At 40.9% G+C, this 27,559-nt stretch overlaps 1 protein-coding gene across 6 annotated transcripts in view; it reads right to left on the minus strand.

Annotated features, from left to right (window-relative positions):
* Window positions 1-7,063: 7,063 nt before the first annotated feature.
* Window positions 7,064-27,559, minus strand: part of LOC140917185 (uncharacterized) — a 305,274-nt gene continuing 284,778 nt past the window's right edge. For 5 of the 6 annotated variants that reach the window (XM_073359429.2, XM_073359432.2, XM_073359433.2 and 2 more), the window contains 8 exons: window positions 22,544-22,672; window positions 20,913-21,038; window positions 19,977-20,105; window positions 18,438-18,566; window positions 17,867-17,995; window positions 16,734-16,862; window positions 12,317-12,445; window positions 7,064-11,307 (listed from right to left, as the gene is read on the minus strand). In XM_073359429.2, the coding sequence (XP_073215530.1) occupies window positions 11,261-11,307; window positions 12,317-12,445; window positions 16,734-16,862; window positions 17,867-17,995; window positions 18,438-18,566; window positions 19,977-20,105; window positions 20,913-21,038; window positions 22,544-22,672 (947 nt within the window). In that variant the 3' untranslated portion in view covers window positions 7,064-11,260. The remainder of the gene's footprint in view (window positions 11,308-12,316; window positions 12,446-16,733; window positions 16,863-17,866; window positions 17,996-18,437; window positions 18,567-19,976; window positions 20,106-20,912; window positions 21,039-22,543; window positions 22,673-27,559) is intronic. The other variant, XM_073359436.2, reaches the window with a different exon arrangement.

A 27,559-nucleotide genomic window follows, 5' to 3' on the forward strand; every position in this document is an offset into this window, starting at 1 on the left:
TAACTGCAATGTTTTCTCACATCCCAAATGAGTTGGCACAGAGATATTGTGTGATAGTTATAAAACAGGGCACTGCAATAACAAGAGCTGACCCAATGATTTATTGCAGTCAAATAATATTAGCCATAGGTTTAGTCTCTCTTTCTTATGCATCATTCAGGGGCCTGATCCTAACTTCTGTATGTGTATTGTTAGCATTCACTAAAACATGTATTCACACAAATTTCAACCAATGGGTTGTTTGCAAACTGTTCATTTTGACTACATGCTGTCCGAGGTGTCACATAGTATTCTTTCTACTTTCTGACCAGATAACAAGCTCTTTAAAACAGGTTTTAAAACTAACAAATGGCAAATAGGAACTTCACACTTCTGCTATGAATTTCAGAGGAACAATCACTCATGCTAAAATGTATGGAACCTTCAGGATTTGCAAACATTTTCACAAATACTGTGCAAATGCTCATGAACTACAAATAATTCAAGCTACCAGAGATAAAAGCAAATTGAACTCATTGCTTAGATTTACAAAAATATTTACAAATCCCTGTTGTATTATTTAACTGAAATGAGTCTGATAATAGCACTTTCACATATCAAGAGACTGGTTTGAAGGTCTAATGATCTTCATCCTTGGAAGTCAGCATACCTCCCCACCAGTGGTTGTTTCTTGGGCAGTTGGGCCCGTTGAGTCTTCAGTTCTGGACTAGAGCATTCTGAACAGATAGACCAGTTCCTCCTGTTACAGCTCCAGTGCAAATCCATGCACCTGCTATCTAATCTAATCTAACCTATATAGTTATTTATACCATGTTCATCACTGTGATATTTGAACATCTGTAGTCACCTCTGTATTTATCTTTGACAGTTTCTGAGAGATTGTGAATGAATATTCTGACACTTTATGCAGCCATCTCCAAAGACAGAGAGCTGGATTTTTCTTTTCCAATGGCCAGTGCTGTGCTTGATGGTCTGTATAAACGCTGAAGAGTTCACCTAATAAAGAACATACCTATGTCCTCAGAGCTCTTACTGCTCCCAGGCATTCTAGCTCCAGGACACTGTTTTTAAATATTGGTATTCAATTTCCTGTTTCCAAATGAGACTGACCGGTCTCTTTTCCCAGGTGCTCAGAAGGGCCATTTTTGAGCCATCACATATGACAACTGGACAGTTTCTATGACATGGTTTCAAGATGAGAAGAAGTCATGATGTGACCCTGCCAACGGCTGCTGTGCTCTGCTCAGAAATTACCCAGTTAAGGAGGGGAATTTTTCTAGCAAAATCTTCTTATGGGTTTCTGATAATTGATTGATTGATTGATTGATTGATTGCAAGAGGCAGCATTGCCAGGATTAGGAATCAGAAGATCTGGATTATATTCCTGACTCTGCCACTCAGCTGTTGTGTGACTTTGGGTAAATCACTTTGGTTCTCTGTGGCTCAGATTCCCTTGCCGTGAAATAGGAATATTGATAGTTACCCTCCTTTGAAAAGTGCATTGAGATCTATAGATGAAAGTGACATATGAGAATTAAGATTTTTCAAGGGATAAAAATCAGAAGTGAGCATGAGATAAAGAGAGAGACAGATACACACACTTTGCTACAAATCATTTGCAACACACTGCAGTAAAATCAGGAAGTGAAATACTGGATTTAAAGGGCCAGATGTGTTATTACACAACATACTATCTCTAACCTCATAGTTTTCTGTTGTTGATCAAGTCAAGAGCTGAAAACATCTCAGACTTACTGGCAGTCCCTTAAACGAAGCATCTCAAGAGCAACAGCTTTACAAGCTGTTGCAATAGGACATTGAAAGAATTTTGCCAGTTACGAAAAAAATCACTTTCCCCAAACATGTGAGATGTTTCACAAGGTCACCTTCCCCTTTGTTTTTTAAAAATCCTTCTTTGAGAGAAAGCTGCCATTGCACAATAGAAGAGGGGCTTTGCTGCAACAATAGAAACATTGGCAAAATCTCTCCCTTCGACACATTCTTGACTTTGTCCCTTAACTGGCTTTTGCCAGGTGGACAGCTAAAAAAAACACGCTTATTTTTAAAAATCAAAATCACCAGTTCTCCTAAATACTCAACAAGTTAAGTGCAGCCATGCCCAGTCCTGATATAATCAATACATGGGTCCCTTCAAACTCTGCTTTTTGGGGTCCTTCTAAATGAAGTCGTGGCCTTGGAGAAAAGAGCACTGGTTCCCTCTACAATCCACAAGCATAGCTTGTGCATTCTCTTCTAAAGGGAACTCCCATGCCTGGCTACCCAAAGGTGCATATCCTGTATTTAATGTGAAACTTTTATTTTGCTATTCTGTACTCCAGACGCAGCCTCAAGGTTAAAGTTCTAATTAAGAGCAGCTTTCTTTTCTTAAAGTACCTAGCAACAGAGGGCCACAATCCACAACTGCTACCACAATAAAAATATTAAAGTAACAAAGCAAACGGACAGGCCTGGAATTACAATGGACCCTATGATCACACTGCTACTATATTTTTTTGATGACACGAGGCAGAGAGAAATCTAAAACATCTCTTAGAGCAGAAACAAATGTTTTAACTCTGAGCTTTCAGTAACGATGGCTGCAGAAACATTGGACTGAGTTTCACTAACAACTCACCTTTGTAAACAGATTCCTCTCTGTTGTAACATCTGCCAAGTGTTGGTATAAAATACTGAAGATATTATGGGCCAAATTCTGGCCTCAGATGGAGTACCTTGACTGGACTCAGTGGAGCATCCCCAACCCCTCCCTGGCACTCTTTGGAACCTGTAGCCCAATTAGAGCTTCCTCATACCAGGTTCAGTGGGGGGGATGTGCTCTTCCAGTGAACCTGCACTAGCGAAGCCATCTTGTGACTTTCGAATCTCAGTGTCACATGGTTTAGACCAGAAGCCAGGCAAATCTTGATGGTTTTCAGCAGGATTTTACTTCACATTTTTGGATGAATTAAACCAGATGAAAGATTGCATAAATCCCCGAAAATGCCAACTTTTGCTCTGCTTTATATGTAACGGCATGTATAACACACTGTGGTCATATCCATACTGAAAATATGGGGCTACATCCTCAGTAGATATAAACTGGCATAGCTCCACTGACCCCAATTACTGAGACTGTAAGCTCCTTGGGGCAGGGACCATCTTTTTGTTTTATTGTACAGTGCGTCACAGAACGGGGTACTGGTTTATGACAGGGGCTCCTGCACATTACGGTAATACAAATAAACATGAAAATTTGGTCCATGGGCATTAGTAGGGATTGAACCTGGGACCTTCAGCACCAAAACCACAGGTCATCTACGCCACTTGGGCTAAAGAAGAACGCCTTTTAAGAACTTGGGTGGCATTGTTATAGTTGCAGGGACCAGACACTAGATGGAGACATGAGCACAGGCACTAAACCAGGATGTGCTATCTGGACTGGGGAATGCCCCCTCCTCAGATGGTGCCATGAAGCATTTTAAAGATTCTAAAAATAAAAGGTATCTATGCCCCATGCAGTCTCTCAAGATGTTCCACGGTCATCAGCCTTCTAGAAGATTAATCTTTATTGAGCTATTAGTGGAAAGGAAGATAAATCCTGTGGCTGCCAAAGGGCACGGACACTTAGATTACTAGTTGGTGGTAATGTCTTTGCTCATACATAAAACATATCATAATTTGGCTGTGTTGTCTTTTTTTTTATTACTAAGCTTGAAAGAACCTATAAAGCAAGGAAGGAACTTACAAGGATTTTACGATATTAATTTGTTACTTGCTCAGAGTGTTTCGGAGAGTTCTTTTCCAGTGTGTGTCCCTGAGTATTCTATTCATTTTTAGTGCTATTGAGAGCGAGAGGCTGACCGTACTGGCAGCAGCTCGGCTCAGCAGCGTGAGCAGGTGCTGAGAACGCCGTCCCACACAGAAGTGTTTCCGAAGCACAAGGCTACTCTTGTTCCAGTTCTAGCTCATAGCTACTGAAGAGAGAAAGTGAGTAAGGCAATATCTTTTATTGGACCGACTTCTGTGGGTGAGAGAGACAAGCCCTTCCAGCTACACAGAGCTCTTCTTCAGGTCTGGGAAAGGTAGTCAGAGGGTATGTCTACGCTTAGGACACCCATGACTGGCTCGTGGCAGCTGACTCTAGCTAAGAGGCTCGGGCACACGGGCCCTCCCACCTCTCGGGGTCCTAGAGCTCAGATTCCAGAGTGAGCTGGAACATCCACACTGCAATTAAACTGCTCCTTCGCCCAAGCCTGCAAGCCTGAGTCAGCTTCCATGGGCCAGCCAGGGGTTTTTAATTGCAGTGTAGACATACCCAGAGAGTCACAGCTAAATACAAGAGGGAACAGATGGCTTGGCATAAGTTGTTAACACATACTGTAAGAGACCATTCAAGGTGAAGGTGTTAACAGCCCACTTCACCTTGAATGGTTTCTTCCAATATGAATTAACTACTTACGCAAAGCCATCTGTTCCACCTTTGTATTTAACTGTGACCACTCTGAGTACATTTCCCAGACCAGGAGAAGAGCTCAAAAGCTTGTCTCTTTCAGCAACAGGAGTTAGTCTAATAAAAGATATTACCTCTCCCACCTTGTCTCTGTAATATCGTGAGACTGACACGGCTCAACAACACTGCAATCTACGGAAGAGACATTTCCAATCCTGCCACATACTATGTGGAGAGTTTTTTAGGATTACCATATAGACAAATGCTAACTTCATACTGGTTTGAAAATATCAGTTCCTCACACCCATCATTTTGATCAGATCTGAAGTGCAGTCATCAGAATGGGAAGGTCAGTGCAACTGCTCACTGAGCTCCCTTGAAAAGGTGCTAATATAGCATCAAATCAGACAAGTGATTGGGCTAGATGCAGGAATCACGGGATGAAATTCTAAAGCCTGTGTTATGAGGGGATCATATTAAATTAACACAATTGTCCTTTATCTGGCCTAAAACTATATGAAAATCAATTTACAAAGAATTATACTGCTACACAACACAGCTGAAGAGCTTGTATTGAAATTTAAAAATAAATGCAAGCCAGCAAAGCTGTTGTTCCAGAATCCAGTTAACAATATCTGTCTACTTTCAAGTTTTTTTTTTTCATCTGGAAGCTTGATAGACTGTTCCCCTTTGTTACACATTTCAGATTCAATATGCTACTTCCAATTAAACACCTCACATTTATTGCATTATTTGGCCTTTCGTGTTCACATGTGTTCCTTTAGTTCCTACCAGTGTGAGAAGACAATACCCTTAAGGCGAATGAGACTATTTGTATGACAGGTATTAGGCTTTGGGAAGACTCCAAGGGCTCTGATGGGAGCCTGCAGGTGTGTGTTTTCAAATACCTTCAAATGAATAGTACCCAGTTCCTCCAGAAATGCAACGTTTTGTAATAGTCTTCTTCAGACAGGATTGATGCTGTGTATCCAGGCTTTGCTAACACGCCCATCACCCTCATGTTTAACAACTGATTCTCATCAAACTTAGACCCCACTAGAAGATGATCTCGTCCATAGTTCTTTGTATTTAGTCATATATTTATTGAGCATATTGCTCGTATTTACATAAAGCCTGATTCTTCTCTCACTTAAAATTAGTATAATTTCAGTGGACTCACTCTGGATTTACACTGGTGCAAGAGAGCAGAATTTGTTCCACAGCACAATCTGTTGCCTTAGTCCTTACAGATTATCAACAAGAAGGGAATATGATTAAATTTTATTAACAAGTTTATTAAAAATTAGCACCATTTCAACATGATATGTGTACAACAGAAAGTACAGTACAGTTTTGAGTAACATCTCACATATGCTTGGAGTAGTGGTTATAAATTCAGAGACATATTATTGCTATGCACATGTTTATTAAAAGCAATAAAAAGAACAGAATAAACAATTTATGCTTTACAAATATGATATAGCTTTGGAACTTTAGACTTTAAGATTTTGATCCTACAAAGGCCTTAGCAGGCATGACCATTATCCAGCATGGAGTTCCATTGGTGAACAGATTCACTGGATCACCATGTGGGTCATGCATCAGTGCTTGTGGATCCTTTTGCAGGTCATGGCCTTATAGAGTATCTGACCCAATTGCACAAGTTTAAAAGAACAAGAAGGTGGAGGTTTATGAGTCCATAGATTCACAAGGGAATGTAGTATATGCACATAACTCTTATTTACTTCAATAAGAGCTACTCCTGGGGGAATTCTGTGCCACTGCGCGTGTGCAGAATTTATATCCTCCACAGATTTCTTTGTTTCCCACAGCAAAAGTGACTTTCTGACAGAGAAGCAAAGAGAATCCACAAGTGCGGTCATGTAACCCTCCCCAGCAGCATGTTTCAGATGACCAGGGCAGCTGGCAGAGAGGTAAATCACTGTGGGGCAGGAGGTGGGACTGGGGAAGACCCAGCTGGTGGCTCTTACCCTGCGCCAGGCTCAGCTGCTAGTCCCAGATGGGCTGAGTGGGATGGGACTTCCTCTTCCCCTGCACGGCACCCAGGACTGGGTCAGACCCACCCCCAGATTTCTGCCCCAGCTGTAGGAAGCTCTGCAAGCTCCCCTCCCTCCCCGCCCCAATTCCTGCACCCATTGCTCTTCAGCTGCAGGGGGAGGGATCACTGTACAGGGAGCTGCTCCCCCATCTGCGCAAACCCTGTGCATCCAGACTCTCTCATACTCAGACCCTCCCGCTGAGCCTTACACCCCACGACCTGCACCCAGAACCCTCCCTGATAAGTACCCCGGCCCCTGCACCATCCCGATGAGTCACCCGCACCTGGATCCCCACCCTACTGAGCCCCAACCAACTGCACCTGGATCCCCACCCCACTGAGCCTCACTACCCCAGCATCTGCACCCCCTCCCACTGAGTCCCCAACACCTAGACCCCCTTGCCGAGCTCTATCCCCCCCCACACCCATAGCCCCTCCTTGCTGAGCCCCAACCACCTTCACCTGGACCCTCCTACAGAGTCCCATTACCGTTGCACCCAGAACCCCCCAACAAGCCCCTATGCATCCAGATCCCCCCCACACCCGGATCCCCCACTGAGCCGCCTCCACCCAGATTGCTCCACACAGAACCCTCTCAACCCACACCTGGATCTCCCACACTAAGGCCCTCCACACTTGGATCCTGCCTTGCCATATCTGCCTGCCCACACCTGGGGCACCTGGCATGGAGGGGCAGGGCCCTGGAGTGTTTCTGGGGCAGGCCCAGTCCTTGTGCTGAGTCAGAGTTGGTTGCAGCCTCACTGCTGAGTCTGTGCCCCGGGTGGGAGCTGCACAGTGATCTCCCACCTCTGTGCAGCCAGTGGCCTGCGCTCCCCAATGCCGTGCTGGAGCCTCCACATTTATTTGACAAAGAAAATGTGCAGAATTTTTCCGAATTTTAAAATATTATGCATAGAATTTTTATTTTTTGGCGCAGAATGCCCCGAGGAGTAAAGAGCTATACCTAGGACTCTGTTCCCTTCTCCCTGGTAAAAGAATAAATTCTGAAATAAACATGATTTTTTTTGGCATGGGTAAACCAGCAATAACAATCAGTGATGCTTCCAAAATGTGTCCATAATTTCCATGTTTGTCCTGTTGGCAATTTCTGATACTGTGCTGGTTATTACTTAGGCAAACAGAAACCTGCAGCCAATCAAAATAATAGGGTTAATAAGAAATCTGGGCAAACTTTAATAGCTATGGTTCTTAAACATAAAAAGGATAAAAGTAGAACAGTAAGTTTTGGCAGTGAGGAGCAGGGAATTTTCAAAATCCTGATGGTTTCCCTATGAAGATAGTATTATAATTATAGAAATCTAACCTAAAACATGCTGCTCTGCTTGCTTAAACTCACATTGAGTAGAATTCTGCTGGCTTCATCAGGTCATAGTCTACCCATTTAGCTGCTTGTAAGTCTGGAGTTGATTCAGATTTACACCAATGTAAAAGAGCAGTAGTGACCTGTGTGTTCATATAACATGCTTGTTATATTCAGAATAGAAAGTCCACGAATGTCTAGAAATTCCACTATGACTGACTGACGTGACATGGGAAATAGGTTGCCAAGGAGAGTGCACCAAGCTGAAGATACAAATGAATTTAAAATATACTAAATCATAGGACAGGAAGGGATCTAGTCCAGTCCCCCTGCACTCATGGCAGGACTAAGTATAATCTAGATCATTCCTGACAGGTGTCATTGCCAACACATTTCAATGCTAACTGTCATCCTAGCAGTTTATACTGGTATTTTACTAAACAGAATAAATGATCTATTAAAATGTATGACATTGTTTTAGTAACAAATAAAACTCATTTGCCACAGTTTAACAAAATGAGTGTAACAGAAAACTATTTAACACCTTTCCCAGGACAAAAAAGCCCATGTAGTTTATTTAACAACATTCTGTAGGCACATAATTCCCTCTTTGGTAAATGTTGTTCACCAACGGTAAGAAGTAGCACCCACAAATTGTTCACAATATTCCAAGTAAGTTTTCAATTAGTTAGTACATAACTAATGATAACAGATCTTGGGCCTAGCCCTGGGCAGAAAATGATTTTCCCATCCTGTAATCATTTGAGATTTCAAAAACATTTCCCTGATCCAAATTGGAACAAAAAGTCATCCTCAAAAATTTCTGCTAATTGAAAATCCAATTTTTTTTTGCACAGGTCAATCAAAATATTCCATTCTGAATGTCAAAGTGTTTCAAAATTCTTTGTTTCCATAAATTAACTTACATTTCAAAACAAAAAGTCTTTTCAACCAGAAAAATATCAAAAGATCCTGGTTTGACCATTTCAAAATTTTCTTTTAAAAAATGTTTGCATAGACAAAATTTGTCAGAACTGACCCCATTTATGCAAACAGTTTTGGTTCTGAGGAACTAGCCTCTTCTGATGAAAAATGTTTTTCAAAATATTCCTGACCAGTTCTAGCTGGGCCTCTAATTCGGTGGGAAATAACCTATATTATTCTTATTGTTTTCTTGACAATGTGTCTTATGTCTTACTTGGGTAATTGTTTTAAAAAACAGTACAGACAAAATTATTAATTCCATTTCCAGTACATATTTACAGTGCTCAGTTAAAGTACTGTGGAAAATGTAAACAAGAAAACACTAAAATAAAGAGGGGTATGGTAAGAAAAATAGAACAGTCCTTTGAAAACACAGGTTCTGCTTATAAATATGGCTTCTTAAAGGGTTCTTTGGTAAGCAGCTCTTATTACAGTTAAATACATGTATTATGAAAAACAGTAAACATTGTGTACCACTACAAAATAGTATATGCCAAAATTGGTTCTTTGTGCATCAGTTGCTGAGTAAACAAACCATACATTTGTCCAAAGACTGTGGGTATTGTCCCTAAGTTCAAAGTCCTGAGCATAATGCATTACTTGCAATATCTATGTTTTTTTGGGCAGTCACTTTTGCCTTGTATTGCATATCTCTCTTGTAGTTAAAAACAAGGCATTGGAGTCTCCTCTCTCACAGTTTGAGCCTGGTATAAACTCCATTCACTTCAGTGGAGTTACTCCTGAATTACACTACTGTAAGTTGAGAATCAGGGCAGTGTGTCTTTAAAAAGGAGACTTAAAATGACAGCAGCAGCTGGTCTAGGCCCACTGAGAGTTGTTTGTTTCTGGGTAACTCCAGGCCATCGCTGTTTCTGCCCTCATTTACATCAATGTAAACTGGGAATAACTCCACTCATGTCCATTGTGTTACTAAGTAGAACTGGTGTGAGATCAAAATTAGGCCCTGTGTCTTTCTGGCTCAAAGCACTGTTGGTTAATTAATTCTGTTATTGTCACAGGAATGTTTGGAATTACTTTCAATAACAGCGTAGTCATGGACAACAATAGTCATACTTTCATTATGCTTAACAAATGCCAACCAAACCTCTAATCGCTCTCAATAGATCACAACCGGAGTTCAAGTCCCAGGTGAGCAACAGTGGCCTGCTACTGACTGGGCAGCTAATGAATTGTTCAAGACCTCAGCTGAAGCTTGGGATGCTTTATCTGGACAGTGTCTGACTGCAGAAATCAGAGACTACCACAATTGCAATGATGAACCTTTTAAAAGGAAAACCAGGGCCTTTTCCTGCAGTGTCGCCATTAGTGTGTCATGATGTGTGAAAGAGAGCTTAAGTGGCAACACATACAATCTTTCGCTAAATTCCATGCCGCTTTTGAGTAAGTTCCACTTTTTACCCAGTCAGACTGAAAGTTGCTATGAACAGGCTTATAACTTCTAACCGATCAGAACAATGGTACAAATTGGTGCCATTAAATCTTTCATCCCATGAGGGTCAGGACACTAAAAATCCAGAACATTATATCTTTACAGTTACTTAGTCCTATATTAAAAGGATAACCTGTAAAATGGACAAAAATAGTATTAACTATATTTTCAGTAACCATGATCACTTTGTTTTACAAAGTGACCAACAGATAACATTGAACAAAGTCAGAACCATTTTAAATTCTCAGAATTTAACGTCTAACTTCACCAAACTGGGTAGTACAAGCACAGAACAATGTCTTGTTTACAAAGGAGATATAATTTATCTTAAAATCACCAATAATCAGACATCTCTGCCTGCTTCCCACAGCATCCTCAAAAGATATACCTTTCTTCTGAAATGAAAAGGGGATGTTTCTTTGACAGCCACTCAATGGTTTGACTTTGACAAACCAGCAAAACTGAATCTACATGAAGAAAACCCATACAGATTCCATTCTGTTCTCTGGTAACTAGACTCTTTTACATAAACCAGATCTAAGCTTGAGACCTTGGAGTTCAAATAGGTATTATCACCAGTCTCCTTGTCAGCTGGGTTTAGAAAGCCACTGGTATTTAATGTGGCTTATTGTAAATGTGTATATTACATTTTTTATCATGATAGTCTTGAAATATCAGTATTGCTAAAAATATTTTCCCCCACATGTAATTCAAACAATACGTGACAACGGGAATCTGAAAGAATGTCCAGAGTGGATTAATTGAGAAGTAGGAGGTTAAGAATAAATAAATGAAACAGGTTAGAAGTTTTAAAAAGGGATCCAAACTACTTATTGGCCACTGTTGTCTTCCATGAAAAAGTGTGAATATTTCAGCACAGTTCAAACTGAATTCAAGCAGTTCTTGTACCCAAGTTTAAATACTGTCTGTGCCTATAAAACAATTCATTTATTAGTCCAAGCATTACTGTTGAAGAGATCTTGAAAAAGCATTCCCTCATTCCTGAGTTTGTTCTTCATAAGAAGGAAGTTTTGGAGGGCCTCCTAGAGAATTAAGTAGAAATAGTTTTGGGGCCATATAATGCAACTGTATGAGATTTAATATAGGTTACACAATAAACATTTTGATAATCCAGCCTCCATCAGCAAGCAGAGGACTAGGTGATGCTTGTTTCCTAGGTTATAGACAGAAAGAATGACCTCAGTAATAACGGCAAAGGCCACTTGCATTTAGATCTTTCATATCGATGGATCCTAAAATGTTTCCCAAACTAAATGCAGAATTGTATGGTAACATTAATGAACTGTCAGCACTACATATCACAGACGAGAGGGGTAATTTAAACTAAGGACCCTAGGAAAGAGTGTCATGGGGTTTTTAATACCCTCACAAAGCAGAGAGGATCTCTATTTTCCACGGTCTCACCTACCCATCGGGCCATCAATAGCATTTCAGCTTGGTATCTCGTAATTAACAATAGGTAGATATATCATTGAACTTTGAGTGTATGGGAGATATACATTGATCATTAACTTCCTTCTTTACCTTCTTGAGGCTGCGAGTTTAACAAATTTTAGGCATGCCCCCCCGGGGGTGAAGGGAGGGGGCAAAAGAGGTACAGCTGTGCAGTGGGAGGCATTTACAGTATTACGTGTGGTAGGCATTCAGGCCTTTGTCTTTGTTGAGGGAAACTAGCTTTAAATTGCATCTGGGACTTCAGTGGGACCCCCCCCCTCAGACATGCTGAATAAGTACATCTCCCAGCTGGTCAATCCTCATCTCCTCCTGGAATGTTCCTATCTACTTTGACGGCTGCAACAGCTAGCTTCAGGCCCTCTAGCAGAGTGGCTAACATGGGTCGCTTAAACATTCCAACCCCCTCCAGGTGGACTTTCTGCTGCCAGGGGCTCAGAGCCCACATTTCACTGGCACAATCCCGTGGAACCCAAATAGTGACAAATCTGGCCTTTCAACTGCATCCTTTCCCAAGATAAGCAGACACTTCTTTGAAATTTTCTGTTTAGAAGAGCTACCATCTCTTTCCTGTGTTACCTTCTTCACAGGTTGGCCCCATCCACTTGGCAGGACACATGCAGCTCCCATTGTGAGGATGACACTGGGATTTGTTGGCACACTGGCATCTCAGAGAGCAGCTGGGGCCATACTGGTCTGACCTGCATTCTGGAAGGGCAAAACATTTCAGCAAATGTTTACTGCACAGATTTAAAACCGCTTAGTGTCTCTGACTCAGCTAAGCACTTTGGGTAGAGAAGAGGGTCTGAAAGGAAAGGAAGAAGCAGAAAAGAGGAGAGGGGAGGATATGGGTAAGGAGAGGAGAACAAGACTTCTTCTCAGGAACCAATAGAACCATGTGTCACAATTCATTAGAGAAGTTCAGTATAAGACATAGGCCCTGACCTTGGTAGAAGATGGGGAATGGTGTAGAAAACATATAGAAAACAGGGCAGATTAACTTTGAGCCAATATCAGAGTTTCAGGGGAAAATGTCTCACACAGTTTGAAACTGGGGATTTTTCTCCCTGAGAGATCATGAAAATTCCTGGTTTTTTCACTGGAAAAAACTCTGAATGGCTCAACTGAGAATCGAAATGTCATTCTCCATTTGTGATCTGGGTGTGACGTGGTAAAACTTTGTTGGGGTCAGCTCTGGAACAGAAAATATCACTGACTATCGTTATTTGCCCATTCCAAATTGCTGAAGGTTTTTGTTGTGTTAAAAAGCTGACCTCTCTTTTGCCTAAGGTAAATACTCATCTGTATAAAACAAAGAAAGGAGGAGAACTGACTTATTATCCTGTATGATTAATTGCCTTGGACCTTGATACACACCTCCACTGCTCATCTAGCATACTCTGTTAGTACCATGAAAACAATTAGAGACCCAGACTTGCTAAACAATAAGAAAAAACACACATTTTGGAAAGCCTTGAAGCCTGTGTTTGTCATCCACTAACTGGTCCTGCCTCACTGGTCCAGCCAATTCATGGTCAAAAAGTCTTAAAGAAGTTCCCAATATGAGAACTGTAGCAGGTATGAGAGTGGATGGTGACAAACTTATGCCCCCTGAACTAAGCCACTGAAAGGGAGTTGCGGATTTCTTCAAGCAGGCTATTGTCATTTTATAGATTCTTACTGGCTTCCACAATTACCCAGTGCAATTCTTGGCTCTCTATGCATGGCACTATGTAATCTTCACATAAACCAAGACAGGCAGAGTCAATCTGAAAATTATTTCATATCACCCTTTATGACCCTAAGAACCTCTCAATGCCAACTGGCAAAGGGTTCACTGTTCTGTAACAGCAACTTCTATCAGGCCCAACAAACTCACACTGCTTTCATAATATTTATCCAAAAAGGGTCATGTGAGGTGCCTAATAAAAAGCTTATGTCCTACTGAGTCTCATAATCATTGCAAGAAGTACAGATGATATTTAAGGAGTTGTACTTATGTACTAAAAATATATTTTAGATTCTGTGCCCTAGGCTGGATTGACAAATAAGTTTTGCCAGGCAAATAGATGTATATTCACCTGTTTGCCGAGGTTCTTATGTAGATTAAGCACTGAAGACAACACAATGGAAGCCTGTTTTGGATATGGAGACAACACCAACATGTGAAGGCAACCGCGGGGACAAAACAATGAGTTTTGGGAAATATAAGGAAAAGCAAAAGGACATCTTGTTATCCATCACTGAGGCAGCAAAAAAGAACTGTGCGTTCTGCATCCAGGAAAGGTGGATCTCAACCATTTTGGCTGGTAATGTGGGGAGTCATTTTAGGTTAGAAAGTGCTTTAGACTAGGGATTTTAGCCTGTTAAAGATAACTTTAGACTCTAAGAAGTGTGCTATACTTTTTGTTTTATATGTAACCATTTCTGTTTCTATTATCCCTACTCAGTATCTCTGAAATCTTTATTTCTGGTCATAAATTTATGACTGTTTTCACTATAACTATATCTCAGTGCTGTGATGTTATAAAGGGCCTGAGTTGTACCAGCCAAGCTTTGCCTACACTGCTCTCTGGGGGACAGCAAAGCTGGTAATTCTGTGAGTATCCTGTGAGAGGCTGGATACTACAGGGAGACAAGAGTGCTGGAACTAGAAGTGCTGGGGGTGCGGTAGGTGTTATGCCCATCATGCAAAATTCTATTTACCTATTCTATTCACCAGGCTAGTAAAACATCATTATGCTTTTTCATGATCATCTATCTCCACTGCAAGAGATGAGTAAATAGGTTTTGTGCCTCATTTTCATCACAACTTTTCAAAGTTGTTTATGCACTTAGGATACATGCCTGGAGGAAAACGTAGCAGCAGGCTGGGAAGGCAGGGTGCTAAATACATTGTAAATAACAGCTCTTCCCCCCCAAAGAACTCATTGTAAATATAAAGAATCTTTTCCCTTTCACTGCACCAACCAGTATGTAAATAAAAATGTTTCCAATTGCCGTTTCAGCTACTAACCCACGTGTGGGGGAATTCTTCCCTTGGTCTCAGAAGCTTGGTTTTTTCAATTAGGAAATGTTATGAGACAGGGTCTCCTGAACACCTCTGGACCTGATTTTTATTTATGTAATACCACATTTTCATGATAACAACAAAGTGTATTTAAGACATCTGTTTGAAAGTCTGCAATGCTAATTTACCAGAAAAAAGAGGTCCCATAAAAGCTTGTTATATTCTCTCTTTTTTTTTAATTAACATTTTGGCTGTTTAATGGGTGCCTTACCAGAGTTCAAATTAAAATCAGGCCTTTTATCTTTATAGCTGCTGCATAGTCACAGCTGTTCACAGTTATATCACAGATGAACGGAGCCTAATTGAAAATAAAAACGCAAATAAAACCTGCTCCATAACTGCTTTTCATGGATGGGGGTTGTGACTAGCAGGTTTAAGAAAATAAAAATCCCTCCCTTTCTTTGAAAGAAGCAGAAACTTTGCTCACATTTTCAACGCTAAGCTTCCCCCTTGCGTTTCATTTCTGCCTAAAGTCACTGGCAAGATCTTTGGATTCATGCAGCCTTACTCACTGTATTGTGTGGTTCAACTCTCCATTCAGACCACATGGTCTGGAGATTGATTTTTGACCACAGGACAGTGCAGCAGGGGAAGCAAGTCATTTTCTTTTTTAGCTTTTGGGTTGCACCAACTTGTAAGTTTCCAGCAATTATTTAACCTCTCGTTTTCATTGATAATGTGCTCCGTTTTTAACTGCTTCATGCTATTTCCCAGAACAAAAGGACCCTTGAAAAGTGGTTCTGGTATTCTCCAACTGAGATCTTAAAATATTAGTAGTGACTCAGCATGTTTACTTTAGTATTTTTTACCTTTTATAATGGGGACCTGATTCCGCGCTCAAGTTTAATTCCATTTACTTCAGTACAGTTACTCTGGATTTCTGCCAGTGTGACTGAGATCAGAATCTGGCATGAGGATTTTAGCTGCCATCTACACTCTGTCACAACTACCACAATTTCATTAGGACTCAGCTGTTGCAAAGAAAAAACTAGAATTTTCTCCCCCACTTTTATAATTTTGATACATAGGGAAGAATTCTACCTTGCTGAGCAAATCAGTTACCTAGTACTCACTCCAAGGGCCTGCTGCGTGCTGGGGAGTTTACTTGGATCAGGACCTGTAAGAGTATGTCTACACTGTAATTAGACACCTGTGGCTGGCCCATGCCAGCTGACTTGGGCTCATGGGGCTCAGGCTAATGGGTTATTTAATTGTGGTATAGATGTTGAAGCTCAGGCTGAAGCCCAAGCTCTGGGACCCTTCCACCGCACAGGGTACTAAAGCCCTGGCTCCAGCCCAAGCCTGAACATTTAGAGCTCCTTAGCCCCTGTCAGCTCCCAAGGGCCAGCTGTGGGTTTTTAATTGCAGTGTAGACATACCCTAAGACAACTTCTGTAGCCCAGAGCCGGCAGTAGCTGCTATAGCTCCTGTATTATTGTTCTCTGGGGACAATGGTCAATGTTTCCACATGGGTCCTTGACACAGCTTTGGCCTTGGTTTGCAAAGCTCTGCCCACAAGTCTGAGTGCAAAAGCAAGCAGAAATATCTCCGAAGTCCAGTTTACAGCCCCCTGCAAGAGTCCTCCCTTACTCTGCACAGTTGCTGTTTGTGAGTTTCTGAATGTATCCATTGGTAGTGTGTTGTTGTAAAATAGAGGAGAATAACATTTTAGGGATGGTCCACATACAGTTTTTCTACCACTATAACTATATTGGTTTAGAAACTGATATAGTTAAAAGTGGTACCACCTCCTTAAAAAGGTTCTTATATTGGCATAGCTTATTCCCACAGGGAATGAGCCATCCTGATAGCAATCCTGCATAACTGCACCCACACAAGGGGGTTGTACTGATACGTTTCTAAGCCCATGTATAGGTACAAAAGTCTTGTGTAAATCAGCCCTTGAAGGGTGTTTAATGATCTTACCAATGGTGCATTTGTCTCCAGTCCTGCCAGGTGGGCAAAGGCATCTTCCAGTTACAGGTTCACATGAGGCTACTCCTTCACAGTCACACTGATGCTGACATTTGTCTCCAAATCTTCCAACATTACAGCCTAACAAAAAGAACACTTTTTTATGTGCTGTACACGCCAATAGCAAGAAACACGTTATTTCGGTAGAATCTTTCACTCATATCTCCTAGAACTCATGAGCTCGAATGTGAATCTAGTATGAATTGCCACACTTTAATGAAAGACTTACAGATGGAAGAGCCTTAATACTTGCATGCTTTCTTTTTATTCAGGCTAAATCTAATTCAACCTATTGCAGGTATTTGTAACATGCCCCAGCACTGTTGCAATTAGGTACTTCATTTGATTTTTAATCAAACAACCAGCAGAGAAATATTATGTAACTTTCACCATGAGAGGTAAGAATACTCACTTAATCTAGTTGATACTCTTATTTGAAATGTTAGTGGCAAACTTAAAACTGTATAGAAGCAATTTGTTTTGTGAAAGTAACCTGTGGAACTCATCTAATCAATGAGACCAAGTGCTTAGCATTATTCAGAACAGGATTAGACATTTATATAGGATACGAGAATATCCAGAGATATGAGTAAACAACCCAAGAGTTTAGAGTTTCAGGGCATAATCCAAGCTCTAATAAGGGTCACAAAGAATTTTTTCCTATGGATAGATTATTCCATAACTGTCTCCTGCAGGTTTTCTTGTGCCTTCCTCTGAAGCAGATGTTACTGTCCACTACTGTCCACTACTGGAGAGAGAATAATGGACTAGATGTGAATGCAGTATGGAAATAGCTACATTTCATTTGCTTTTTAATGATCTGAATATCTGATAGAATGTCATAATTTTTCCTTTGGGAAATATTCTTTTAAAAAGACGAATGTTAGGGCATGACAAGCATGGTGTGATTGTGGACAAGGTCATTGATCCAGATGTTTTTGATAGAACAATTAACAGTGAAATGGTTAATGATAAGATTCCACAGTGTCCAAAAATAAATAAAGTCTTCTTTGAAAAATACAGAAGTAAGAAGACAGAACACATATGGTGCCAGGCCCAAATTACATAAAAAAGTTTACACACACCTTTTTCACACTGGACACCTTCATAGCCTTCAGGACAAATGCACTGTCCAGTCACTGGATTGCAAGTAGCTCCATTTTTACAATCACAAGAGTGAATACAGTTTAGACCATAAAATCCAGCAGGGCAGGCTGGGAAATGAAAGGTTACAAATGTTACTTTGGCAACGGGACAAAAGTATATGCAGAAAAAGAATACACCATCCTGTAAGTCTGAGAGTTTCCTGCTATATCTGCAAGAAGAGAGTTAACAATATAATTATTACATGGGCCCCACTCATTCTGCAAGATACTTGAGCATATCTGTGGTTTTAAACTTGTGAGTAGTCCCATTGACTTCAATGAGATTATGTGCTTGAAATTATGCACATTCTTAAGTAGCTTGCCGAATCAGGGCCGCAAAGAGAGACAATTTTTAATTGAAACACCAAAAAGTGCACATGACTGCTCTGGGTACATACATAATTTTATTGCTGGACTATAGAACTACTCAGGCCCTTGCATTAGGATCCACTAACACAAACCCCTGATGCAAAGTTGAGGCCTTCTTTCTCTGAGAGGATTGTCTACTTACTGTGCTCACAAGAGTGTCCATAGTAACCTTCTGGACATTGGCAGCAACCAGTAAACCTGTCACAAGATCCATTGTTCTGACAGGAGCAGTTTAAGTGGCAATCAGAACCATATTTACCCGGGGCACATTCTGTTAATAAAAAGAACAAAAAGTTTTATTTATCCACACTTCACACTGGAAAGACACGTAAGGAAATAATACTAGTCAGAAAAGATTTTATTTTTTTTATTTTTTATTTTATTTTTATTTTAATAGCTAAGAACTATTTGTTGTGAATTTCCTCCCCACCTGTGTGAAATTTATCTGCTTTATGGGTTCACTAAATTTCTGCATAACTGGGAACAACTTAACAAATTTGTGAGAGAAATATTTTTCACTATCTGGATGTTTATGCAATACTGAAAAGCCATTTTCTTTCCACAATTCCCATTTGTGAATTTGTCTTTCTGTATGGTTTATACTGATGAAAAAAAGTATAATTGCACGTTCTCAGAATACACAACAAATGGCATCATTTCAGTTTTTTTTGTACCTACATCAATGTTTTCTTACCGTTAAATGTAAAGCATTAAATAAAGTACGTTTTCTCAGTTTCTGTTGTGTCATATATGGATGCCATTAATTATTAAGTAATTTCTAATGGAAATGGAAAGAACCCTGTTTCACACCCTTGCATAATTAGGTACCTACCATAGCGAACTAAAACCCTTCACAAATTGTTGATAGCAAAAGTGATCATGTATCAATATCATCAGCTTTTTTGCAGAAGTGTAGTTCCTCCATTGCCAAGACATTCTAGAGTTTCTGGAGCAAGTCACAACAAATAGGTATATCTGGAAACTCCTTGCTTCCATTTCTCACCAGTTCCATATCTAGCTGCCATTGCTATGGGTATGCACAAATCAGCATGACTATCCAATTCAGAGGCCTGTGGGTGGGGGCATACACTAAACAAGATTTTCTTTCTGAGGTAGCTCTCATCACTGTAGCATCTAAATCACTGGAGTAAGCTGCACATAGGGTTATCTTTGGAAAAATATGTAAATATACTTGGATAGCTGGTGTAAGTTGGCCTAGGTCCCTCAAAGTCAGGAAGCTACACTGATTTACACAAGCTGAGGATATGGCCCAACATTTGTTCAACTGTGTTAGGGACATAAATGTCCACAACAATGATGAAAGTACCTGCTAAGTCACTAAGATTAATCAGAACCTGCCCTCACTGTCTGAGGGTTGGTTCATTCCTGCTAGTGCAGCCTGCAGGGTTTTTTCAGACCTAGATTTGGAGAGGTCACTAACACACAGCTCCCAGTAAATTTCCTATAGAGTAGTTTAGTTGTTAGGATCAAAACATCAGGCTACTAGTGACCCTTGCAAATTACTGAGAAGGTCCAACTAATAATATAACTCATAGTCTTACTTCCAAAAGTGTTGCATGAATTACTGTACAATGCCAGTGGCAGTTCATTATAAAATCTGATACTGCTGCTGACCTCTTCTTTGTTGAGTCAAAAGAGAGAGAGAGAGAGAAGATACTACCTTTCTCACAATAACTTCCTGTCCAGCCAAGTCCACAGGAACAAGATCCGTTCACAGGGTCACAGATACCACCATTCTTACAGATACACCTTAGCTGGCAGCTGGGGCCATAGCTTCCCTGGGGACACACTACAGCAAATTAAAGTTGTTAAAAAAAAATTAGCCTCAAAGAGGATGAATGCAAAAGAAGGAAACGATGAATGCAGAAAGTTCTCTTTACCGTACGTTACACATACTTGGTGTAACAGGGCACTTGGGCCTTTGGGTGTATGTGAACACCTCTGCCCTGTGCTGTGCCTACCCTCTTCTCCACTGCCCTGTCCCTCCCTTCACTTTTCTTTCCATTTAGCTTATCCCCTCCTAACTAACCATCCCCTTGCCCCAAAAGAATTATTGTAGAATGAACATGACATTTGCTGCCATTGCAGTCTTCAGTCTTGTGTGTTCACCCCATCCCCAACCTGGTGTCTGCCCATGTCTGTCTTGTCTATTTAGATAATACACTCTTTGGGGCAGGGACTGTCCATTACTCTCTACAGTCCCTAGAAAAATGGGGACCCTTTCTTGGTTGGTCCTTAGTCATGACATTAATAAACATGATTATTAGATGACATGCTGAGGGCAGTGCAACTTTGGGTTGCTTTGTGTTATTTTGAATATTTCTATGTTAACGCAGAGGAGCCTTGAGCAAAGAAACTGAAGCTGCACAGTTTGGAGCAGCTACAGACTCAGCCCACCAGCTTACACTGGGTTACATTTAAAACATCATTTTGCTCCAGAGAGATAAGGAAATGCAGCGATTGCTCACAGAATGAATTCCTAGGGGCATAAATAATGGCAATTTATTTACATCTGTGAGGCTGAGATATTTCTTTTTCTGACTGCTGCAAGTAAATGTCTAGATTGACAGGGTGCCCTTGGATCTCGTTCTGTTACCTTGCTGACAACTGGGTCCAATTTGGCCAGGTGGACAGTAGCACTTGCCAGTCACTGGGTCACACTGCCCTTTACCACAGGAGCACAACAGGATGCAGTCCTTCCCATAGTGGCTTACAGGACAAACTAGAGGAAACATGAACTTTTCTCATTAAACATGCCAGCTGTCCAGACCCTTGTTTCTTTTTGTAATCTAAGGCCCTTCCTTTTAATCAAGCAGACTCCTCTAAGCTGCATTCAGCTTGGTTTTGAATCTGAAGAAATCAGTTTTACAAAAAGAAAAGTGTCCAAATATTTGCTTACGTTTTTCCTCTGAAATTTTACTTGACATTAGGAATCTTCTACCAAACATTACTGTGAAAACAACGAAGCTTCCTAATGAAAGTGGAACCAAGCTTCACTACAGTATTAAATGGTGGTCCCGCTTTAAAGTAAAGATTTCCTCATTCCCATAACACTGATATTTCATTTATTGATCAGCAACAGTTCAGATTATCAAAAATACGGTGAAGTGTTAAGTTTTGTAAAAAAAGTTATAGTGAACTGCAAAAAGTAATTGAAAAAGCTAACAAGGCAGTAATTTTTTATTAGCATTAGAGTCATAAATTATGAATGGTAAACTAGATTGCCACGGTTAGATGGGATTTACTGAAGACTTAATTACCTTCTAGTCACTCAGTTTTTATGAGGGTGCCAATGCAAAACTTCAAGGGCTAGAATGTGGAGCTCTTTCTCATCCTCATGAGCATTTATTCACATGAGTAGGCTCACTGGCTTCAAACAAACTTTTCCCATAAGTGCTCATCCACATGAAGCCTGAGAAAATACAGGCGAAAAACCCCATCATCTGCACACCCCTAGTTGTTGTCTACCACCCCACACTGGAACTCATATGGGGTATCATTTATCAATTACAACCCACAGAGATCTTTCCCCAACCCTCTCTTCTGGCCTTCAAATGACCCTCCAGTCTCACCAAGCTCATCATCAGACGTAAGCTCTTCACAGACCAGGCCACACCAACTCAAAGTGGCACTAGATCCTGCCAGAAAAACAGATTCTAAACCTCCAAACATCTCCATTGCTACAGAGATAAATACCCTCCACAACCTTTCAAGATCCAGGGGTCCTACACATGCTTATCACAACATGTGGTGTACCTCATCCAGAACATCTAATGCCCCAGCAACAGCTATGTGGGTGAGATCAGACAATGACTACACTCTTGAATGAGCTCACACAGAAGAATGATAAAAGACCAAAAAAAAATATATATCCCTATCCTACGTAGGTGAGTACCTCAATAAGCAGATTTGGGGCAAAAAAGGAGGAGTGTGACCTCCTCTCCCATTTTGATCTTGCTCATGAAGAGACTGGACACAGAGGCTGCAACCCTGGGTCAATCGTGCCTGCTTCACACTCTCATAAGGAAGAGAAAATGCATTGAAAGAGAATTTTTCACAAAGCTGGAATTTCGATTTGCTATTGAGTGAAGGGTTGGTCAGGATCTGCCTGTTGTTTATATACTAATAAACTACTGTTTATCTTCACTATTTTCAATTAATGCTTATTTTTCTCTCTTGTCAGTATATAGATTTAAATTACCCCTTTAATTTTTAATGAACTCTTACTTTTACTACAGTCAGCTCCAATGAAGCCAGGAGGACAATCACAGGTTCCTGTCATAGTATCACAGTGGCCTCCATTAACGCATTTACATGCCCTTTGGCAGTATGGACCATAGGTACCTTGTGGACATTCTGTTTTAAAACAGGAAAAAAAGCAATTAGGAAATACTACTTGTGTGACCCTACAGTTTCATAGCAAGATCACTTTGTTACCTTACACCTAAATTTTGTTTTCAACCTCTATTTCTAGTCTAATTATTTGTTCTTATAAAACCAAACCTAATTTGTAGGCTTTTTTTTTTAATTGAAGCAGCAGAAAGTCACTTTAACCTATGTTGGTTTTCTCCAAACTGCATTTTTCACTGTAACGTGAGCCGTAATCCTGGCCTGTGAATGGAAGACTGTGCAAGTGTTTCAGAGAAGAGGACATGGGGGATTTCCATAGACTCACGAGTTACACATACAAATGCAAAACTGGGAATTCTTTTTCTTAAAGGGAGACCTTGTCCTGTAATAACCCAAACAAAGTGGCCTTGGCTGGAGTACCAGTGCAATTCATATATGAGGATAAGCTGTCCATGAATAATTTGTCTGACGTAGATTTAAATAGGCTTTTCAGGTGGCATTGTATGCATGTGCCTTGCTTCAGATGTCTTCTTTTTGAAGAGCAGTTTATTATGGACAATGCTAGGCAGATATCCATTCTCTCCAAATTTGCATTTATCTAAATAGAGATTGACATTTCATGTTTCCTCATTTCCCTGATACATTCAATGGTAATGGACAAAGCCATTTCCCCAAAACACAGCTGGTTATTGTACGCTATTTCAAGGCTCCAGTGCTAGGGCCTGATTCTGATCTCATTTACCCCACTGTCAATCAGGAGGAACTCCCATGAAATTACATTCTTATAAAACAAGTGGGGGAGAATCAAGAATCAAATGTTTATTGATGCATCAGAATATTAAATAGATTTTCCTAATGTTCAGGGCTGGATTAAGGCAACCCAGCGCTCTAGGCACACCATGACAATGGGGCCCCACGCTGGTCCCAATTCACCACTTGGAGAGAATCAGAGGAAGTGGCATGGGATCCCCTTTTCCTTGCCAGGTACAGTAGGTAGCCCCCACCCCCACCCCTTGGGAGCTGCAGAGACAGCCATGTGATGCCCTCTGCCCATGGATAGAGTAGTAGCAGGAAGGGTGTATCACTTGGGTGGGAGGGCTGGGCCCGCTGCACTCTTCCCCCGCCATACCCATGGAGTTCTCTGCAGGGGTGGTGTTGGCAGGTCCCCTCAGAGCAGTGGGTCTTGGAGTTAATATCCCATTGTGATACATGGGGCAGTTTGCCCCTCTCAAAGCTGTTTCAGGCTGTCTGCAGGCTCAGGCATCAGATACACTCAGGTTACGTTTTCAAACTTTTCTCCGCAACTGTGACTTACTTAGGTGAAAGCTCAGATTCTGCTGTAATCGTATGATTCTAGGAGCTAAACCCAGCTGCTAGCAACAGCCCTCTGGTGCTTGTACTTTAGACCAGTTCTGGAACTGTTGGCCTCTGGAGGTGCATAGTGTGTCCCCTTTTCCCTAGTGTATGGTAGCAATTTCTAGATCATCAGAAGCGTGAACGCCTTTCTATGTCAGCTGTGCTGAGAATGGCAGTACAGCCCTTTCTAAGGGAAACCATTTACCAAGACAATTCACACTGACACTCGTTGCTGGAAATGACATTCACTTTCTCCCACTCTAAAAAAGGAAAGCCTGTGGCCATACTGGAAATCCCCACCGGAGTATATATGTGGCCAATTTCTAGCCACGTGTCTCTTCATACTTTGTACTGTAGGAATTTATGGATGTTAATAATTCACTCTCTTTCTTCAGTGTATAAAATCATGATTTGTGTGGATGGAGAAGAAATCCTTGCCTCCTCTGAACTGATCTATACAGCACCTCAGAACAGCGAATGCAGTCGGGATGTCTTTTAAAAATAACATTGGCTGCTACCCACAGATACCAGATTAACTGTACTAAATGGACATATGTATTTACAGAATATAGATTCTCTTTTGTTCCATAGGTCCTTTTTACTCAGTACATCGCTTCCCCCTATCCACGGGAAGAGCAAATCTGAGAGTTAAATCAACATCTCTCCCTACGGGGGTATGATAACACAAACTCACCCACATACTGCAGATTTTACCGAATAAATTTTGCAACTTCATGTACACAGTGAAATGTAAATTCCTGCTGTCGGAGAGAGACCCCCCTATAATGTTCTTTCAATATCCACTAAGAAACAGTGTCAAGGAGACATCTTCAGTATAATGATTTCATTTAGCCTCTTTTTCAGTGGCTTCCCTACTTCCTTTTGGTCTTTGTTTGGCTTTTTCCCTTTTTATTCTGCTTCACTCACCTAACTACTTTTTCTCCTCTCTGGCAGAGGTTTCAGAATTGTTTCTCAGTTCAGGCTGACAAGGTTTCTTCCATGACTGGACGTGGTTCCAGTAATATGTGTAATTCTTCCCTTCCCAATGTACTTATCCTTTTAACTTCTTATTTATTTCAGTTCAACAGGGAGCAACACAAGCCGTGAAAACACATCTGCTTCAACATTCAACATAATTATCAGCAAGTTGTTCTCATCTGTTACTACTTTCCAAGAGGCTTATATGCAGACAGCCAGGGCAATTTACACAGAATCCTGCCATTTAAGTAGGCTATGCATCCACAAAGAAGTTTAGTTTATAACCACCAGTTATCTAATAAAGACATTTTCTAATTTAACAGCTTCCTGTACATCAGAGTTATGCTTTTCTGAGAACTGCAAGAACAGCAGCCAGATTTCTAAATCATTTCCTGATCTCTTCCTTCTGTCTTGGGTTAGTTTTGCCATGATCTAAATTCCTTATTCTAATCCTAAATCCTGAGTTAATCCAGAATTCATGCTTCTAGATTCTTTTGTACCAACAGTATATACTCGGGCTTTCCTTACCAATATTAATTGCATCTTTTGGGGAAGTCTTCATTGCATCTGAGAGTTAGCATCCCAGCCCGAGTCCACTGACTTGTGCTAGCAGGCCTTGCACTAGCTGTATAGACGTTGTGGGTCAGGCTGGAACTCAGGATCTCAAGCCTGGAGCTTGAAAGCTCAAGTGCCAGCCCAAGCTGTAACGACTACACAGCTACTTTTAGTGTGCTTGTGAGAGCCCCAGTGACACAACTCTGTGGACCCGAGCTGGGTGGCTCGTTTCCACATGCAATACAGACATACCCTTGAAGTGTCCCATTACCTACAGCTTTAAGATTGATCATTAGTCGTTGGAGCTGATGAGGTTGGTCTTCCCAGCTGAAAGTTCACCAGGCTCAAATACATCTGTAAACAACGCAGAGTGGCAGTGTTTTTTTTCTATCCACTAGAGCCATTAGTTTTTTTTTTCTAATTTTACCACACCCAGGCAGACTTGCCCATCCACAGAGTTATGGCTAACAGATGGGATTCGTATTGCTAGCTTACCTGCTTCCTCTGTACCTTGCCAAAAGACTATTTCAATTCTCTACTCCAAACTTGAGAACATGGAAGTCCAATTGCTCTTGGCTGCTGGAACCCCAGTTTCCCAGCCAGTTGCACCTTTTATGGATATTTTCTTGAACCTTTTTTCACAGTATTATAAGTACAGCCGTTGTTGCCAGAAACTGTTTCCAGCAGTATCCAACCACATGTTGACTGGACTAAGGCCAACTTGACTTCTTTGGGAGTGGCTTCCTACACTGCGCCCAGTTTCAATAGCATACTGAAAGCTTCTTCAGCATGGGATAGAACAGGCCTGATTCTCTTCTCAGCTACAGCAGTTTGAAGCAGGAGTATTTCTACCAAAGTAATGGTGCTATCCCAGTGCAAAGGTGGTATTAGATGAGAATCAGGCCCTTGATCTCTTGCAGCACAGATCCCCACAACGAAACACACACTAACTTTAAAATCATCTGGTTATACTCCGACAACTTGCCACTGATTGGTGAAAGCTACCGAGCAAGAGTATAAAACAGAAGCAAAATTTAGATGCAATACAATCATTTTTTCCATATGAATCCGTATATCCCAGTGATCCTCTTATTTCTCTAGGCAGAAAATTAAACAAAACAAAATCTATTCATTGAAAATCTGCTCTGTAAGATATTGTGCAACTTCAGTTCCTATGAGGGCACTCAGCACCAGAAAGGCACAAGCCTTATACACTTTGGATGAAGTCCTGGGCCTACTGAAGTCAATGCCAAAGATCTCATCAACTTCAGCGAGGCTAGGATTTTACCCTGTAACTTCTTCCTTTAAATCATGGCAATGGTGCAACTTTTACTGTCTTAATTTTCTTATTCCAAGGCTCAGTTCAGAGGTTCGTACTCAATTTTTACTCTGGGAAGCGCCACTGAAATGAATGGAAGTTTGCCTATGTTTGGCCCTTGTACATCTATAGAATGACTAATAAAAGCTAAGATACTATGATCTGGGGTATTATGCTATATATCAATATATTTAAAAAGACACAGTCAAGTAACTAAGGCCCATAATGTTACTTCATCTGAACATTTATTAATCTGGTGGGGGATGTACTTCAGATTTCAAGGGCCTGAGTCTGATCTCATTTACACTGGTCTAAATCAGAAGACAGTGGAGTTACACTGGTGTACCGCTGATGTAAATAGGGGGAGAATCAGACACTGCATTTCTATTTCTTTTTAAATACAACTCGTGATAACATTATGACAGTATGAGCTCCCCTAATCTGTTTCTACTCTAGTAGTGAAGCACAGTGTTTAACTGTTCCTGGACTTGCACACATGGCTGCTGACATCAGCACTGAAACTGCTGCCAAAAAGGGAAGCAAACCAAAAGGAGCCATTCAGGATTCCAAAGAAACAGAGAGAAAGGGGGGAAAAAGGTTTTCCAAAGAGAGAAAGACCTGAGCTTGAAGAGCGAAGATGCTTTATTTTCCTTTTTATAAGAGGACATTACACACCATGAAGAGTA

The sequence above is a fragment of the Lepidochelys kempii genome, chromosome 9 (genome assembly GCF_965140285.1).
Source record: "Lepidochelys kempii isolate rLepKem1 chromosome 9, rLepKem1.hap1, whole genome shotgun sequence".
Taxonomy (NCBI): Eukaryota; Metazoa; Chordata; order Testudines; family Cheloniidae; genus Lepidochelys; species Lepidochelys kempii.